A 17,435-nucleotide genomic window follows, 5' to 3' on the forward strand; every position below is an offset into this window, starting at 1 on the left:
TCCTCTGGAAAGGAGCCATGCCTGCAGAGAGTTTAGTGAAAGGCAAACTTTCATTCATTAGGGGTTTGATAAGAATAATGGTAACATATCATACCAGGAAAAGAGCAAAATACTGCCCGGTATTCAAGCCAGCTTTTTGCATAAAGTTAGCTATCGAGCGTTGGCACCTTATTTGTGTAACTTCTCCAAAGCCGTCTGGTCAGTTAGTTTGAAAACCTGTTTTCTCAGCCTCAGTGAATGTTAAATGCCAAGAATGTCAATTAGTTTTTCAAATGAGAAACTAACCTGCAGCTACATCTGTTCCTTCAGATGGATATTAAAGATCCCATCACGATTTTTAAAAGTCATCACTGGTGTTCTGAGCAATATTCATCCCTCAATCAGTATGCAAGACTGTTTATTGTCATTGTCAGCACACGAGTGTAAAGGAGAACAAAATGATGGTCACTCTGAATCTGATGCAACACAGTGAGCATTAAAATTAATTTAAAAATACAAAAGAAAAACACAAGCAAATATAAAAGCAAACTAATAAAACATAATGAACAAGGAATTGTTTCAGTACAGCCATATATACATAAGGTTGATAGTGTGATCTCTCAAGTTGAGATGATGTTCTCCAAAGGGGTTGTCTACTGGGTGACTGAAGAGGCTGAACCGGGATCCATGTATTCTGGTGCAAGGTGGGCAAGTGTAAGTGATGGCTGTGATTGGTGATTGATAATAATGGACACAAGGAGGAAGGCAGCAGAAAGGAAATTGTATAGACCAGTTAGCCCGACCTCAGTGGTTGGGAAGATGTTGGAGTCAATTGTTAAAAATGAGGTGATGGAGTACTTGGTGACACAGGACAAGATAGGACAAAGTCAGCATGATTTCCTTAAGGGAAAATCTTGCCTGATTAACCTGTTGGAATTCTTTGAGGAGGTTACAAGTAGGATAGATAAAGGGGATGTTGTAGATGTTGTGTATTTGGACTCTCAGGGCCTTTGACCAGGCACCACACATGAGGCTGCTCATCAAGTTAAGAGCCCATGGTATTACAGGAAACTTACTAACATGTTGAGAGTATTGGCTGTTTGGTAGGAGGCAGTGAGTGGTAATAAAAGGATCATTGTCTGGTTTGCTGCCAGTGACTAGTGGTGTTCCGCAGGGGATGGTGTTGAGACTGCTTTTTATGCTGTATATCAATCATTTAGATGATGGAATAGATGGCTTTTAAAACTGTATATTAGTTTCAAATAGTTAGCGACAGAGGACTTCATCTGCCGTGTTCTTTTGACTGACTGTAAATGCACCTAGTGCAGATAATGGACCACCTTCTTACAATGCTTTAGATAACTGCATCCCCCAAATCTTCATTTTCATTGTACATTCAAAATGATTGTCGATACCTTCATAACTCCTAACTTATTGAAATAGTGAATTTGTTTCATTTTCACTCCTGGCTATTTCCACCATCTCCAAGCCTGAAAGCTTGAAACAACAGTGAGCAAAACGGTTCTGAGTTGTCTTACTGTTTATTTCTCTCCAAGTAAAATCACTGCTTTTTGAAAACAAACGGACACTATTTAAAATCTGATCACTCTGAGCACAGTGTAGTGTACAACAGCCATGCAAATACACGTGACTGACACTAGTCAGAAACTACAAACAAGAGAAAATCTGCAGTTAATGCCTCTCCTCCCCTTCTTACCTGGCCTGCACATTTATTTCTACTACCAAAGTGTATGACCATGCATTTTCCAACATTTGTATTTCATTTGCTACTTTCTTGCCCATTCTCCCAATCTAAGTCCTTCTGCAGCCTACCTGTTTCTGCAACACTACCTACCTCACCACTTACCCTATCCTTTATCTATCTATCTATCTATTTGTTTGTTTGTTTGTCTGTTTATTTATTTATTATTATTTTCTCTCCCCTCCCCCTTTTCTCTCTCTCCTTTTTTTTCTTCTCTCTGCCCCTCTCACAATCACTCCTTGCCTGTTCTCCATCTCCCACTTCTTTCTCCCTGGGCCTCCCATCCCATGATCCTTTATCTTCTCCAGCTCTGTATCCCTTTTGCCAATCACCTTTCCGGCTCTTAGCTTTATCCCTCCACTTCCTGTCTTCTCCTATCATTTCGGATTTCCCACTCCCCCTCCCCCTTTCATATCTCTCACTTCTTCGTTCAGTTAGTCCTGACGAAGGGTCTGGGCCTGAAACGTCGACTGTACTTCTTCCTATAGATGCTGCCTGGCCTGCTGCATTCCACCAGAATTTTGTGTGTATTGCTTGAATTTCCAGCATCTGCGGATTTCCTCGTGTTTGCATTTTTTAAATCTGCAGATGTTGGAAATCACGTGGCGCACACGAAGGGTCTCGAAACATCAACAGTACTATTTTCCATTAATGCTGCCTGGCCTGCTGAGTTCCTCCAGCATTTTGTGTGTATTGCTAGTTAGAAACTATTCAACAACATTCTCCTGCCCTATTTAAGCAGCATTGTGTCCCAAATTAACAAAGGAAATCTTGCTTAGTTTCTCAATTTAGTTTTTGGTCTTTAAAGTTCAAGGTCAATTTGTTATCAAAGTACATATATGTCACCATATACAACCCTGAGATTCATTTTCTTGTGGGCATACTCAATAAATCCTATAACCATAATAGAGTCAACTTTAAGAGTTGTCCCAAATAAACAGCTGGTCCAATTAACTGATGGCCCAGTTAACCGGAATCCATTACAATAGTGACCAGCAATTGGCTGTGAAGAGCTTAGTGATGTGCTGACGCGTTTATAAGAGATGCTATTTATATACAAGCCTTTCTGAGAAGATAGAGTAAGGAGGTCTTAACCTGCATATCAAACAAATCAGTGAACTTGAAAGCATTAATCATGCAACAATGATAGGATTTCCCTTAAAGTACCTAAGCACCAATGTTCACTGGCCACTAGAATGGAAATGTTCAAGGTAGTGTTTGTACAGCAATTCCCCCTGGCACAAATTCAAACAGAACAGAAAAGAAAAACTTCATTTTTATAATGACAACTGCACTTTTCGAGTCTAGACAAAGAGTCTCAACCTGCCCACTGCTTTCCACCGGCATTTTTGTTCCTTGCATTGTGCAGGAGTCTGGAAGATATCCCAGATTTGAATTCAACTGAGAGACACAACACTGCAGATGTTAGAGCAATGAGAAGTCTGCTGCAGGAACTCAGTAGATCGAGCCGCATCTGGGCAGGGAAATGCTTTGATCAAGTTTCAAGTCAAACCCTGCAAAAAGATATTGAATTCAGTCCTAATGACGAGTCTTGGCCTGAAACACTGACTGCTAATTCCCCTCCGTAAATGCTGGCTGACTTGCTGAGCCCCTCCATTATTTTAGATGTTGCTTATTTAATTCAGCTGTTTATTGCAAGAAGGAATTATTAATTGTACAAATTTAAAGTCAAAATAAATGTATTATTGAAGCACGTACATGTCACCACGTAGTACCCTGAGATCCATTTTCTTGCAGGCATTTACAGGAAAATAAAAAAATACAATAATGTTTATGAAAATCTTGCTGGTCTGGAAATCTGCCGCTCCCCCATCTGCTGCTGCTTGGTTAGAGGACGTAATGTTTTTTCTGAAATTAGAAAAGATTAAATTCACTTTGAGGGGGTCTGTGAAAAAGTTCTATTCGAAATGGGGACCTTCGTTGTCATATTTTGGGAGTCTTAAGGAATTACCTACTAGTTCAGGGCATCTGATTGTACTTGGGAAGTTGCCTGTCTTTTAACATGCATATGGTTTACCTCACAGGGTGGCTGATGAATTGTAATATAATTATATTCTGGATCATCTGACATGTTGTGAATGTGCGTGGGCCTTCATCTTGAAGTGGTGTGGGGGTATGGCTGTGAAATGTCCGTACTTGTATTTGTGAATTGTTGTATTGTAAATACATTAGCTGCCATGGTATGTTCAACGAGGGAGGGTGAGGAGAGGTTTGTTAGGGGTAAGATATAAAAGCAAAATGGAAGAAAATGTAATCCATTATGTATTCTGTATTCTGTCATTCCTTCAATAAAAATATATTTTAAAATATTATTTATGAAAATTATACATAAAGACTGACAAACAACCAATGTGCAAAAGAAAGCAAATTGTGCATATTAAAATTTTTAGAAATAGTTTCAATATTTCCATTTACTAAAGAGAAATGTATGCAATATACAACCCAAAATTCTTGTTCTTCACAGACCTCCGTGAATCCATGAAAACTTCTCCCCACCCACATATACAAGCAGCAGCAAAGTCCAAGCCTCCCCCACCCCCACTTATGCAAAAAAAGCATCAGCACCCTCCACCCACCAAGCAAGCAATAGCAAAGCCCCCAAGAGAGACCATGACCTGCAGTTCAACAGAAGCTAATTGTTCACCTGACAATTCGCAGTGAGAAGGGAGGCTTAACAAAACAACTTGCTGATTTGCGATGACAGAGTCAATTGCATCACTTTTCTCCCCATGAGTTCTCCGACTCGAGAATCCGTAACAAACTCTTCTGCACCAATGTGTGTGTGTGTGAGAGAGAGAGAGAGAGAGAGAGAGAAAGAAAGAGAAATAACAGTGAGAACATGAATATGCACTAATCCTTGAAAGTCATGCTGTCTGTTTCATGAAAAGAAGTTCCCTGGACAAACATTGGGTAGGAAGTGCATTTAGCATTTCAACTGTAGATCCCAGAAGCAGAACAGAGGGTCAGGTGTGATTCCTGGTCACTTCTGAATTCCCAGGTGCAGTGTGTAGTTATAGAAACAAATAATACACTGAGTGTTGGTGCTGGATCTCTGCAGAACAATCTGCCAAAGGCACCTGTAGTTTAGACCATGAAGACATGAAGTCGTAGAGTGCTGCAGCTCAGGAACCATCCTTCGGCCATCTAGTCCATGCTGAATTATTCTAAAGCATTTCCATTTATACATTTGTAGCTGTACTAAATGAATGTGACTTGTCTTTAATGGCAAAGAGGTTGTGATTTAAGATTTTTTTTTGGTTTGACCTAATTAAAGTATGTATGTTCTCAGTTTGTAGCCCAAACACCTATGGACCTGAATGTAGGCTGAGATGTCGGTGTCAGAATGGAGCAGAATGTGATCGATTCCATGGGTGTAAATGCACAGCCGGATGGCATGGCCTAAACTGTGAGAAATCAGGTATCAGACATAGTGTGTGATACACATGTAAATGTGTTATAAAGGTGTGTGTGTGTGTGCGCGTGCATGCACGAGTGCTTGCATGTGCTTTTCTTGGAATGCGCACGTGTATGTAATTTCTTTGAAAAAGTGGTTGTTTGTTCCAGAGAGCACTACCTCTTTAAAGATGATTTTCTTTTTACTTCAATTTGAGATTATCACCAAGCATGCAATATATATATGTGTGTGTGTGTGTGTGTGTGTGTGTGTGTGTGTGTGTGTAAGATTTAAATTTGATTCAAAGTTCTAAGTAAATTTATTATCAAAGTATATATGTGTCATCCTATATGACCTTGAGATTCACTTTCTTGCAGGCATTCAAAGTAGAGTCAAGAAATACAAAATCAGTGAATAACTACACATAAACTAAGACTGACAAACAACCAAAATGCAAAAGATATTGACCCATCCCCCATTGGTGTTCACTATTCCATGGTTTACTCAATAGTATTGAAATAAAATTTTGTTAATGGGCTGGAAGTCCTTCTGAAAATTTCCATTGCTGGCCTGGCTTTAGGTTTAGTTGAAACCGTTCTAGACTAACAATTCGGTGAAGTGTGTGCCAGAATCCCAGCTCAACTGCAGTTTGGCAAGATTCAAATCTTACAATTTTTAAATCTAGAAAGAGAAGTCAGTTATCAGATTGACCTGTGTCCATTAGGTGGAGCCTGTATGATGCAGTCCCCAGAGTGTCACTGATTGCTCTTAACTGCCTTCGGAGTGGAGTTTTGGAAATACTCAACAGGTCAAGCAGCAACATTGATGCCAGACCGGAAACGGTAACTGTTTCTCTTTTCTAAGGATGCTGCCTGACCTGATGAGTTTTTTCCTGCACTTCCTGTTTTTACTTCAGGCTTCCGGCATCATCCATACCTTTGTGAAATTCATTAGCAAGCTGCTAAATTTGTTTATTTATTTAGTGAGATACAGCATAGAACAGGCCCTTCTGGCCCTTCGAGCTGTGCCACCCTGCAATCCCCCAATTTAATCCTAGCCTAGTCATGTGACAACTTACAATGACCCATTAACCTGTCAACCGGCATGTCTTTGGACTGTGGTTGGAAACCAGAATGCTCAGGGGAGGGCCACATGGATGAGGGGAAAACATACAAACTCCTGACAGGCAGTGGCGGCTGTTGAACTCAGATTCCCTGTACTGTAAACCATTGTGCTAACCTTTATGCTATTGTATAGCATTGAGTCTCTCTGTGATTCTGTCAGAAGGTCCACCTCACCCATCATCTTCTCTGAACACTTAGAACTGAGTGGAGGATTGAATGGCAGTTTTGCCAGCTAATCCCATGTTCCCACAACAAGTACAAGGAGAAATGCCAAAAAGTAATTGATCTTGTTCCTGGAGCGGCCAGAATTTTGGAAATGCTTGAAACATTGAAAGTGATGATTTCCATAATATTAGTTTGTGCACTTGGTAGAATTTTCATTACCTGATGAGTAAATCGTGGTCTATTTAGAGATATTTAGTGATACTTGGCTGGTTTTTGTTTTCCCTTTGAAGATCACATTCCTAAGATACTGGACACATTTACCGAAGTTGAATTGAACCTCAAGTCAAGTCCCATAATGAGATGTTCTGCCACAGCTATACCATTACCCATCAACGGGGAAATACAGATCCGTAAGCCAACCAAAGTAATTCTAAAGGTGAGTTTTCTAAGAAGCAGTTCTCTCGTTTGTAGACTTTGCAAGCCCGAGTTAAAGATTAAAGAGGGGTTAGCTTTATTTGTCATGTATACAGTACATTGAAACAGTGAAATGCGTCATTTACATCAACGATCAGTACAGTGCACGAATGTGCTGAGGAAGTGTCGTCATGCTTCAACTGCCAACATAGCTTGTCCACATTTTGCTAAGTCATGGGTCTTTAAAGTGTGGGAGGTCGCTGGAGCACCTGGAGGAAATGAACAAACATCACTGATGCTGGGCCTGTCAAGATTTACACCACTGTCCACCCACTTCAAGAATAGCTCAGGAGGTTGTTGCCACATTTTCTTCTACAAACAGAATCAACAACTTATTGATTTTTTTTTCAAACTAATAAGATTTCTTACAATCACAATGTGACAGAGGATTGCATAGAATTTCACAAATCCTTCAGTCCTGTATCTGTGTGTCAGTGATAATGCCTCAAATGTATCTCTTCCCACCCCATGCCATTGCTCATTATCAACACATCCAGAGGAATGGGAGCCATGCACTCAGTGGCATGATATTGAAGGAAGATTTTGAGGAAAGACTGTACTCCATGCAGACAGCAAATACAAGGAAGAGGCCTGTGATCTGTGTAAACAACAGCATGACCTTCGGAGGGAAGTCTTTCAGAACTGGATATACTTATTTTTCATAGGTCCAAACAGTGGAAGTAAAAGGGAAGGTGGTCGAAGTCATCACCATCATGACGTGCCATGTCATACAATACAGGCAATCATGGTCTCATGGCCATGATTGCTCTTGGCAAATATTTCTACAGAAGAGGCTTGCCCATTGCCTTCTTCCAGGCAATGCCTTTACAAGATGTCTGCCCACAGCCATTTTCAATGCTCTTCAGAGATTGTCAGTAGAGCATAACCAGGACTTGTGATATGCACCAGTTGCTCATACGAGTTGAAGTAAGGTTTATTTAATTAATGGTTTTTCAGCTTTTTTTTTCAAAATCACCAAAGTTGGGCATTACAGAATGAAAACAAACACTTTGGTCCGATGAGTTCCCTCTGATCATCAGCCAAACATTTATACTAATTCTACATGAATCCTTCTCCCCACATTCTCATCAACTGCCCCAGATTCTACTATTTATCTGTATGGTGGAGGCAATTCATATTGTCCAATTAATCTACTACCCTATACATCCTTAGGATGTGGAAGGAAACCAGAGTACCAGGAGGAAACCTACGAGATCACAGGAGAACAAGCAAACTCCTCTATGTTTTGAACCCAGGTCTCTGATTCTTTGGTAGCTGTGCCTCTGAGCCACCCAATTCTTTTCAGGATGATTAATGTGCTTTACTGCTATAGAAATACCTTTGAAGGGGTTTCCCAAGGGTCCTGGATAATTGAAGTCAGAAATAACTTGTCTTTTAAAAGGCATGAAGAAGCTGGAGTTAAATAAATACAAGAGAATGGTCTGCTGGCTTTGTGGTAAGATCCCTGAAGAAACAACAGTTCGAGTTCAGAGGCGAACTGCTCATTAAATTACCTATTTTGGTAATCACGCCTTCCCTTTTGTTCATACACCTATCACAATGTTATGCTGCTGCATCCAAGAAAGGTTATGTATGATTGGATTTAGAATAAGAGTAGGGGAATTCTTGCCAGGTCCAGCCAATATCTATTCCTCAATATCCTATTATTGTATGTTGGTAGCAAATCACTTCAGGAAACTCCCAAAGTTCAAAGTAAATTAATTATATATATATCACCATGTACTACCTTGAGATCCATTTTCCTGCAGGCATTCACTGTAGAACAAAGAAATACTGCAGAATCAACAACAAACTACACATAAGCCATGACAAATAACCAGTGTGCAAAGACAAACTTTGCAAATGTAAATAAATAAATTATACACACACACACTGCTTTGTGGAAGTATTCAGCCCCCCCCCCCCCACAAAAAAATTTTTGCCCATAAAGACTTTGCAAAGCATCACTTAAAAGATACTGTAAAGATGTGGAAGAAGGTTCTGTGATAAGATGAGACTAAGGTGGAACTTTTTGGCTTCATGACTAAGGGGTATGTGTGGTATAAATCTAATTCTTCACAGCAGCCAGGTAACATCATCCTGGCTGTAAGGAATGGTAGAGGTATTATCAGGCTCTGGGGGTGCCTTTCAACAGCAGGCACTAGAAATCTGGTCAGGATTAATGGGAAAGATGAATGCAGTCAGATGCAGGGAGATCCTGGATAAAACCCTACTAGTCTCTGCAAGAAAGCTTAAACTGGGGAAGAAGTTTGAACTTCAGTAGAACAATGATCCAAAGCACATTGCCAGAGCAACCATCGAGTGGCATTAAATGAAGAAAACTGATGGCCTTCAATGGCCCATTCAGAGTCCTGACCTTAACCCAATTGAACATCTTTGGCAAGACCTCCAGACTGCTGTCCACTTCTGCTTCACAACTAACCTGGCGCAGCTTGAGTAATTCTGGAAGGGGGAATGGGAAAAATCTTGTTCCATCACATTGTGCAAAGCTAATTGGGATTTTTCCAAAAAGACTACTAGCTGTGAGAGATGGCTCAAATAAGTACTGAACAAAAGCGGAGGAATGGCGGGAATGCTTTTGAACTGCTGACATTTCAGATTTAGAATTTTTAGTTTTTCATGCTTTACAGTTTTCCCTGGTTTTTGGGCTCAACTGTGGGGAAAAAAAGGAGTATGTGATTCACAAATAAAAATTCTCAGTTAAATTGATCAAAATCCTTGGTCGTAATACTCATTTATGTGAACAAAGTTTTAGGGTGGGGATGCTAAATACTTTTACAAGGTACTGTAAGTAAATAATACCGAAAATGAGTTGTAGGGTCCTTGAAAGTGAGTCCATAGATTGTGGAATCAGTTTGGAGTTGAGGTGAGTGAAGTTATTCACAGTGGTTCAGGAGGCTGATGTCTGCAGGGTAATGACTGTTCCTGAGCCCGACAGTGTGGGATGTAATGGTCCTGCATCACCTTCCTGAAGGCAGTGGTGAGAAGAGAGCACGAGCTGGATAGTGTTGGTCCTTTATCATGGATCCTGCTTTTTCAGTTCTACAGTATGTACTCTAATCTTCTTTAAAGAAGGTATAGGCTGTTTAAATGGTTTTGGCATGAACTAGATGGAACTGAACATGAACTGTTTCTGTGCTATACTTCTTGATGACCCTTTGACTTTGTGTGTGCCTTCTGACAGTCCAAATCAGCTCATCCACTGTTCCCTTTCTGAGTTCTGTTCAATACAATTCTCGGGTATCTCTACAAACTTTTTAACATATAATTTCCCTCTCGTCATTACATCCTAACTCTGCAAAGTCCTTATTTTCTATGTGCCCTGCTACCAATTCCTGAACAACTGATTCAGGAGTTTACCTATGCTGGCATCAGGCAAAGTGATCTGCATTTCTCTAATTCCTCTCTCTCCTTCTTGTATAGTAACATGACATTTGCTGTCTTGTGACCTGTGAGAACCATTTTACCGTCAATGGAATTTTAAAAGATGACAGCCGGTGCATTATCTACCTGCACAGCAGTTTAGTCCAAAACCTCACTGATAGTGATGCAGCCTGGTACAATGCTGTCCACAGCACATCTGTAGAAACGTGCGTGTGTCTTTGGTGACATACCTCATCCCTCAAGCTCCTCGTGTAATATGCCGCTGTTAGGCCTTCTTTCTAGCTGCATTGCTGTTAGGTCCAGATTAATTTCTCAGTCGTTTGGGTAAGATTACTGTCTGGAAAAAAAAAATCCCAGCTGTTGACTTATTGCATTTTGCCATCCCTGCTTCCTTAATGTATTTGCAGTCTTTAAATTAAACCTCGCCTTCCCGGCCCTGCATCTGACAGCTCGCCTCCAACTGTACCTCAAGCTTTCTCTGGGTCTGCAGTGTGTCATCAATAACTTACCCCAAGTTCACCATCCTGTGGTACAAACACGATATACTGTAGTAAGGTCCAGAGTGGGAGCCCTGCCTGACAGTTTTCTCTTTATCCCTAAGAAAAAGTATTTTAGCCTGTTCAAGGCATTTTCCTACATCAATCCAGGAAACACACTGCATTAGGGAATAAACATGCATGTCTTCACTCAAACTAAGTAAATTGATAAAAATCCAAATTTCCCCTTGTTTATTGAATGTTATGAACTAGACAATCCACTCTCATTGCATGAAAAAGCTTTCCACTGGTATTCTGTGCAACAGGGATTAATTATTGTTTGGAATTCAATATACAATAGTTAGTAGAAGTTATCCAGTTGTCAAATATCAGAAATGACTTGAAGTGTCATTTGTATTTTCATCTCAGGCAATGAAATCCATCATGCAAGGGAATCTAACTACTTCAGAATTCAAATTGCCGCAGGTCAGTCTACAGGATGAAGGTGCTTGGGAGTGTAGGGTCAACACATCTACGGGCACTGACTCCAGAAAGTTCAAAGTCATCATAAAAGGTAAGAGTTCCCAAAGGCTTAAACTTTTGGGCCTTGATATTCAGCTTTTTGCTGATGTGCAAAGTGGTTTAAAATGTAATTACAGCATATATAGCAACATTACCATAAACCTGACGCTGCAAATCCAGTTCAAGCCAACAGCGCCCCTAAATCGCTGATGGTACACTGGTCACTGCCAGCTGTGAAATGTGGCTGCAATAGCTGCTGGTCTGTAAGCTGCAAAAGGACAGAGAATCCTGTGATTCAGTGTTCCAGGCAGATCCAATTAGGGAAAGGCACAGCACCACAGAGACTACTGACTATAATGGGGGCAGGGGGGTGACATGGTAGCACAGCAGTCAGCACAATACTAATATTAGAGAACCAGCAATCAGGGTTTAATTCCCTTCACTGTCTGTAAGATATTTGTATGTTGGGGTTCCTCCTACATTCCAAGGACATATGGGTTAGTAAGTTTGATGGTTATGGTGTAGTAATTGGGTGGCGCGGCCTCGAAGGTCCGAAAGGACCTGATACCATGCTCTGTCTCTAAATAAGTTAAAAACCACAATCTATGCTGGAATATTAACCCCAGTGCCAAAACTCCAACTTGAATCTTTATCTGCTGCTTTCTAAAGTTTAAATATAACGTATCTATTCGTTCTCCCATGTCTAATGTATCAAACATGATTTAATTTTCATATAATCATCTTGGCTCTGCCCAATCCTATTACTAATTTCCAGGTATCCTGCTACCCCCTTACTTAATTAAAGATTTTAGCAATTTCCCTACTGCTAATGTTAGGCTAAGCTGTTTGTGGTTCCTCTTTTCCGCCCTGCTTCGTCTCTTAAGCAGTGGGGTAATGCAATCATCCAGTTTATGGAACCATACTAGCAAATACAGAATTCTGAAATGCAAGTATATCCAGTAAGGTTCAAAGGTTCATTTTATTGTCAAAGTACAATACAACTTTGATATCCATCTTCCCCAGATAGCCATGAAATAAAGAAAAACCACAAAAGTCAGAGCATATATTTTGGGTATATACCTCAAGAATGGTTGAAAAGAGATAAATGTTTAATGAATATACTGTTGGTGGCTGGTGAAAAGACTCTTACATGGATGGAAATTACAATGGACATTTACAAAATGGAGAAGATAACAGCATCTGTTAATCATAAGTTGGAACAATTTGATTCATACTGGGGAAAATGGTTTAACTACATAACACCTCATAGGCCTGATTTTATTCTCGCAAATCAATGAACATGTTGCGAAAAAAAAGATTGCTCCCTACTTGTACATAGTTTTCTTCTTTCACTTGTTCTGCCTTTCCTCTCTTTTCTATAAGTGTATACCTCAGATAAATATTATGTGAAGATTTGTGACATATATGAATATATGATATATATGTACAATATCTGAAATACATCTTATGGAAATGTTTGTTTGATGATGAACTTCAATAAAAAATTAATTACAAAAAAAAGAAAAGACATCAACATTAACTCCACAGCAATCTTTTCACAATCTCCCTTGACAATAAGTACTCATGTTTGAGTACTGTTGGGGGGGACAGCCTACCTGGTGGAAGTGACAGTGGCCGGGCCTCCGGCACAGAGGACGGCCCTGTAGCTCAGAAGGGTAGGGATAGAAGAAAGAGGACCATAGTAATAGGGGACTTGATAGTCAGGGGTTCAGACAGGCGGTTCTGTGGAGGTGATCGTGAGTCCTGGATGATAATTTGCCTCCCTGGTGCCAGGGTTCGGGACGTTTCTGATCGCATCCAAGATATCCTGAAGTGGGAGGGTGAGGAGCCAGAGGTCGTGGTACATGTAGGTACCAATGACATAGGTAGGAAAGGGGAAGAGTTCCTGAAAGGAGAGTATAGGGAGTTAGGAAGGCAGTTAAGAAGAAGGACCGCAAAGGTAGTAATCTCGGGATTACTGCCTGTGCCACGCAACAGTGAGAGTAGAAATGGAATTAGGTGGAGGATGAATGCATGGCTGTGGGATTGGTGCAGGGGGCAGGGATTCAAGTTTCTGGATCATTGGGACCTCTTCTGGGGCAGGTGTGACCTGTTCAAGAAGGACGGGTTACACTTGAATCCTGGGGGGACCAATATCCTAGCGAGGAGGTTTGCTAGGGCTACAGGGCAGACTTTAAGCTAGTAAGATGGGGGGGTGGGAATCAATTTGAAGAAACTATGGGAGAGGAGGTTAGTTCACCAATAGAGCAAGTAAAGAGACAGTGTGTGAGGGAGGAAAGGCAGGTGATGGAGAAGGGATGCGCTCAGCCCGAAGATGTAGGGGAGAAGAAAGAAAAGGATAATAAATTTGAATGCATTGTTAGGGATGAAAAGAGAGGAGGAGGTGGAGAGTATCTTAAATGTATCTATTTTAATGCTAGGAGCATTGTAAGAAAGGTGGATGAGCTTAAAGCGTGGATTGATACCTGGAATTATGATGTTGTAGCTATTAGTGAAACATGGTTGCAGGAAGGGTGTGATTGGCAACTAAATATTCCTGGATTTAGTTGCTTCAGGTGTGATAGAGTAGGAGAGGCCAGAGGAGGAGGTGTTGCATTGCTTGTCTGAGAAAATCTTATGGCGGTGCTTTGGAAGGATAGATTAGAGAGCTCCTCTAGGGAGGTTATTTGGGTGGAGTTGAGGAATAGGAAAGGTGTAGTAACACTGATAGGAGTGTATTATAGGCCACCTAATGGGGAGCGTGAGTTGGAAGAGCAAATGTGGAAGGAGATAGCAGATATTTGTAGTAAACACAAGGTGGTGATTGTGGGAGATTTTAATTTTCCACACGTAGACTGGGAAGCTCATTCTGTAAAAGGGCTGGATGGTTTAGAGTTTGTGAAATGTGTGCAGGATAGTTTTTTGCAACAATACATAGAAGTACCGACTAGAGATGGGGCAGTGTTGGATCTCCTGTTAGGGAATGCAATAGGTCAGCTGACAGATGTATGTGTTGGGGAGCACTGGGTCCAGTGATCACAATAGCATTAGCTTCAATATAATTATGGAGAAGGACAGGACTGGACCTAGAGTTGAGATTTTTGAATGGAGAAAGGCTAACTTTGAGGAGATGCAAAGGGATTTAGCGAGAGTGGATTGGGTCAAGTTGTTTTATGGGAAGGATGTAATAGAGAAATGGAGGTCATTTAAGGGTGAAATTATGAGGGTACAGAATCTTTATGTTCCTGTTAGGTTGAAAGGAAAGGTTAAAGGTTTGAAAGCACCATGGTTTTCAAGGGATATTAGAAATTTGGTTCGGAAAAAGAGGGATGTCTACAATAGATATAGGCAACATGGAGTAAAGGAATTGCTCGAGGAATATAAAGAATGTAAAAGGAATCTTAAGAAAGAGATTAGAAAAGCTAAAAGAAGATACGAGGTTGGTTTGGCAAATAAGGTAAAAGTAAATCCAAAAGGTTTCTACAGTTATATTAAAAGCAAGAGGATAGTGAGGGATAAAATTGGCCCCTTAGAGAATCAGAGTGGTCAGCTATGTGTGGAGCCAAGGGAGATGGGAGAGATTTTGAACAATTTCTTCTCTTCGGTATTCACTAAGGAGAAGGATGTTGAATTGAGTAAGGTGTGGGAAACAAGTAAGGAAGTTATGGAACCTATGACAATTAAAGAGGTGGAAGTACTGGCGCTTTTAAGAAATTTAAAAGTGGATAAATCTCCGGGTCCTGACAGGATATTCCCCAGGACCTTGAGGGAAGTTTGTGTAGAAATAGCAGGAGCTCTGACGGAGATCTTTAAGATGTCATTAGAAACGGGGATTGTGCTGGAGGATTGGCGTATTGCTCATGTGGTTCCATTGTTTAAAAAGGGTTCTAGATGTAAGCCTAGCAATTATAGACCTGTCAGTTTGACATCAGTGGTGGGTAAATTAATGGAAAGTATTCTTAGAGATAGTATTAATAATTATCTGGAGAGGCAGGATCTGATTAGGAGTAGCCAGCATGGATTTGTGCATGGAAGGTCATGTTTGACAAACCTTATTGAATCTTTTGAAGAAGTTACGAGGAATGTTGACGAGGGTAAGCAGTGGATGTAGTCTATATGGACTTCAGCAAAGCCTTTGACAAAGTTCCACATGGAAGGTTAGTTAAGAAGGTTCAGTCATTAGGTATTAATGCTGGAGTAATAAAATGGATTCAACAGTGGCTAGATGGGAGATGCCAGAGAGTAGTGGTGGATAATTGTTTATCGAGATGGAGGCCGGTGACTAGCAGGGTGCCTCAGGGATCTGTTTTGGGCCCAATGTTGCTTGTAATATACATAAATGATCTGGATGATGGGGTGGTAAATTGGATTAGTAAGTATGCCGATGATACTAAGGTAGGAGGTGTTGTGGATAATGAGGTGGGTTTTCAAAGCTTGCAGGGAGATTTATGCCGGTTAGAAGAATAGGCTGAACGTTGGCAGATGGAGTTTAATGCTGAGAAGTGTGAGGTTCTACATTTTGGCAGGAATAATCCAAATAGAACATACAGGGTAAATGGTAGGGCATTGAGGAATGCAGAGGAACAGAGAGATCTAGGAATAACAGTGCATAGTTCCCTGAAGGTGGAGTCTCATGAAGATAGGGTGGTGAAGAAGGCTTTTGGAATGCTGGCCTTTATAAATCAAAGCATTGAGTACAGAAGTTGGGATGTAATGTTAAAATTGTACAAGGCATTGGTAAGGCCAAATTTGGAATATTGTGTGCAGTTCTGGTCACCGAATTATAGGGAAGATATCAATAAATTAGAGAGAGTGCAGAGACGATTTACTAGGATGTTACCTGGGTTTCAGCACTTAAGTTACAGAGAAAGGTTGAACAAGTTAGGTCTCTATTCATTGGAGCGTAGAAGGTTGAGGGGGGATTTGATCGAGATATTTAAAATTTTGAGAGGGATAGATAGAGTTGACGTGAATAGGCTGTTTCCATTGAGAGTAGGGGAGATTCAAACGAGAGGACATGATTTGAGAGTTAGGGGGCAGAAGTTTAAGGGAAACACGAGGGGGTATTTCTTTACTCAAAGAGTGATAGCTGTGTGGAATGAGCTTCCTGTAGAAGTAGGAGAGGCCAGTTCAGTTGTGTCATTTAAGGTCAAATTGGATAGGTATATGGACAGGAAAGGAGTGGAGGGTTATGGGCTGAGTGCGGGTAGGTGGGACTAGGTGAGATTAAGAGTTCGGCATGGACTAGGAGGGCCGAGGTGGCCTGTTTCCGTGCTGTGATTGTTATATGGTTATATGGTTAATCTTTGGACACCCATCATGGGGTTTCATTGCCTTCAGTCCCATCAATTTCTACTATTCTTAAAACTAATAAGAGTTCCTTTATTTATTATGACACAGAATGAGACCACTCAGTCAGTTAAATCCTTGCCAGATCTAAATAAAGCAACTCCATCATTTGCATTTCCCTCTTTAGTTTCCTATAGTTCTGCTACACTGTTCTCTTTCACATGCCCAACAACTTCCTTATAACTTTTTATTTTGCCAAGTGCTTACTCTGAAGAGCAGCTAACAATAGCCACTTAGGTTTTGGGGACCAGGGGGAAAACCAGAACATCCAGCGGAGCAATGATTGCAGACAGTCATGAGTAGAAGGTGCAAACTCCACACAGATTTAAATCTGAAGTCATGATCAAGTGTGAGTGCCTAGAACTGTTATTCTCCACTCTCTTCATAGGGATTTCTTTACCTTCTAATGTGAAGGCCAAAACAAAATATTTGCTTAATTGATCTAAAAGGTTCTTATTTCCGTCTTTCTAAGTAATTCACCGTGCATTTGGCTAATATTTTTCTACATATTCATCGAATGATTTACAATCTGCTTTAATGTTTCTTGATTGACTGCTGTCAAATTCTTTTTCCCCCCTGTCCTTTATCAGTTTCTTTATTCGAGTTTGTTGAAATCTGGAAAGTTCACAATCCACAAACCTGCTGCTTTTTTTTTGACAATGTTACAAGTCATTTCCTTTATCTTTAATTTCTCTTGCCCACACACAGCTGGAACACTTTTGCTGCTTCTTGTTTCATAACCAACCCCAACCACCAACCTACAC

At 40.6% G+C, this 17,435-nt stretch overlaps 1 protein-coding gene across 2 annotated transcripts in view; it reads left to right on the forward strand.

The window, feature by feature from the left end:
- tie1 (tyrosine kinase with immunoglobulin-like and EGF-like domains 1) overlaps window positions 1-17,435 on the forward strand; it is a 104,789-nt gene that overhangs the window by 47,751 nt on the left and 39,603 nt on the right. For both annotated transcript variants that reach the window (XM_059983997.1, XM_059983998.1), the window contains exons 7-9: window positions 5,052-5,180; window positions 6,736-6,881; window positions 11,230-11,374. In XM_059983997.1, the coding sequence (XP_059839980.1) occupies window positions 5,052-5,180; window positions 6,736-6,881; window positions 11,230-11,374 (420 nt within the window). The remainder of the gene's footprint in view (window positions 1-5,051; window positions 5,181-6,735; window positions 6,882-11,229; window positions 11,375-17,435) is intronic.

The sequence above is a fragment of the Hypanus sabinus genome, chromosome 11, assembly GCF_030144855.1.
Source record: "Hypanus sabinus isolate sHypSab1 chromosome 11, sHypSab1.hap1, whole genome shotgun sequence".
NCBI classification, from domain to species: domain Eukaryota; kingdom Metazoa; phylum Chordata; class Chondrichthyes; order Myliobatiformes; family Dasyatidae; genus Hypanus; species Hypanus sabinus.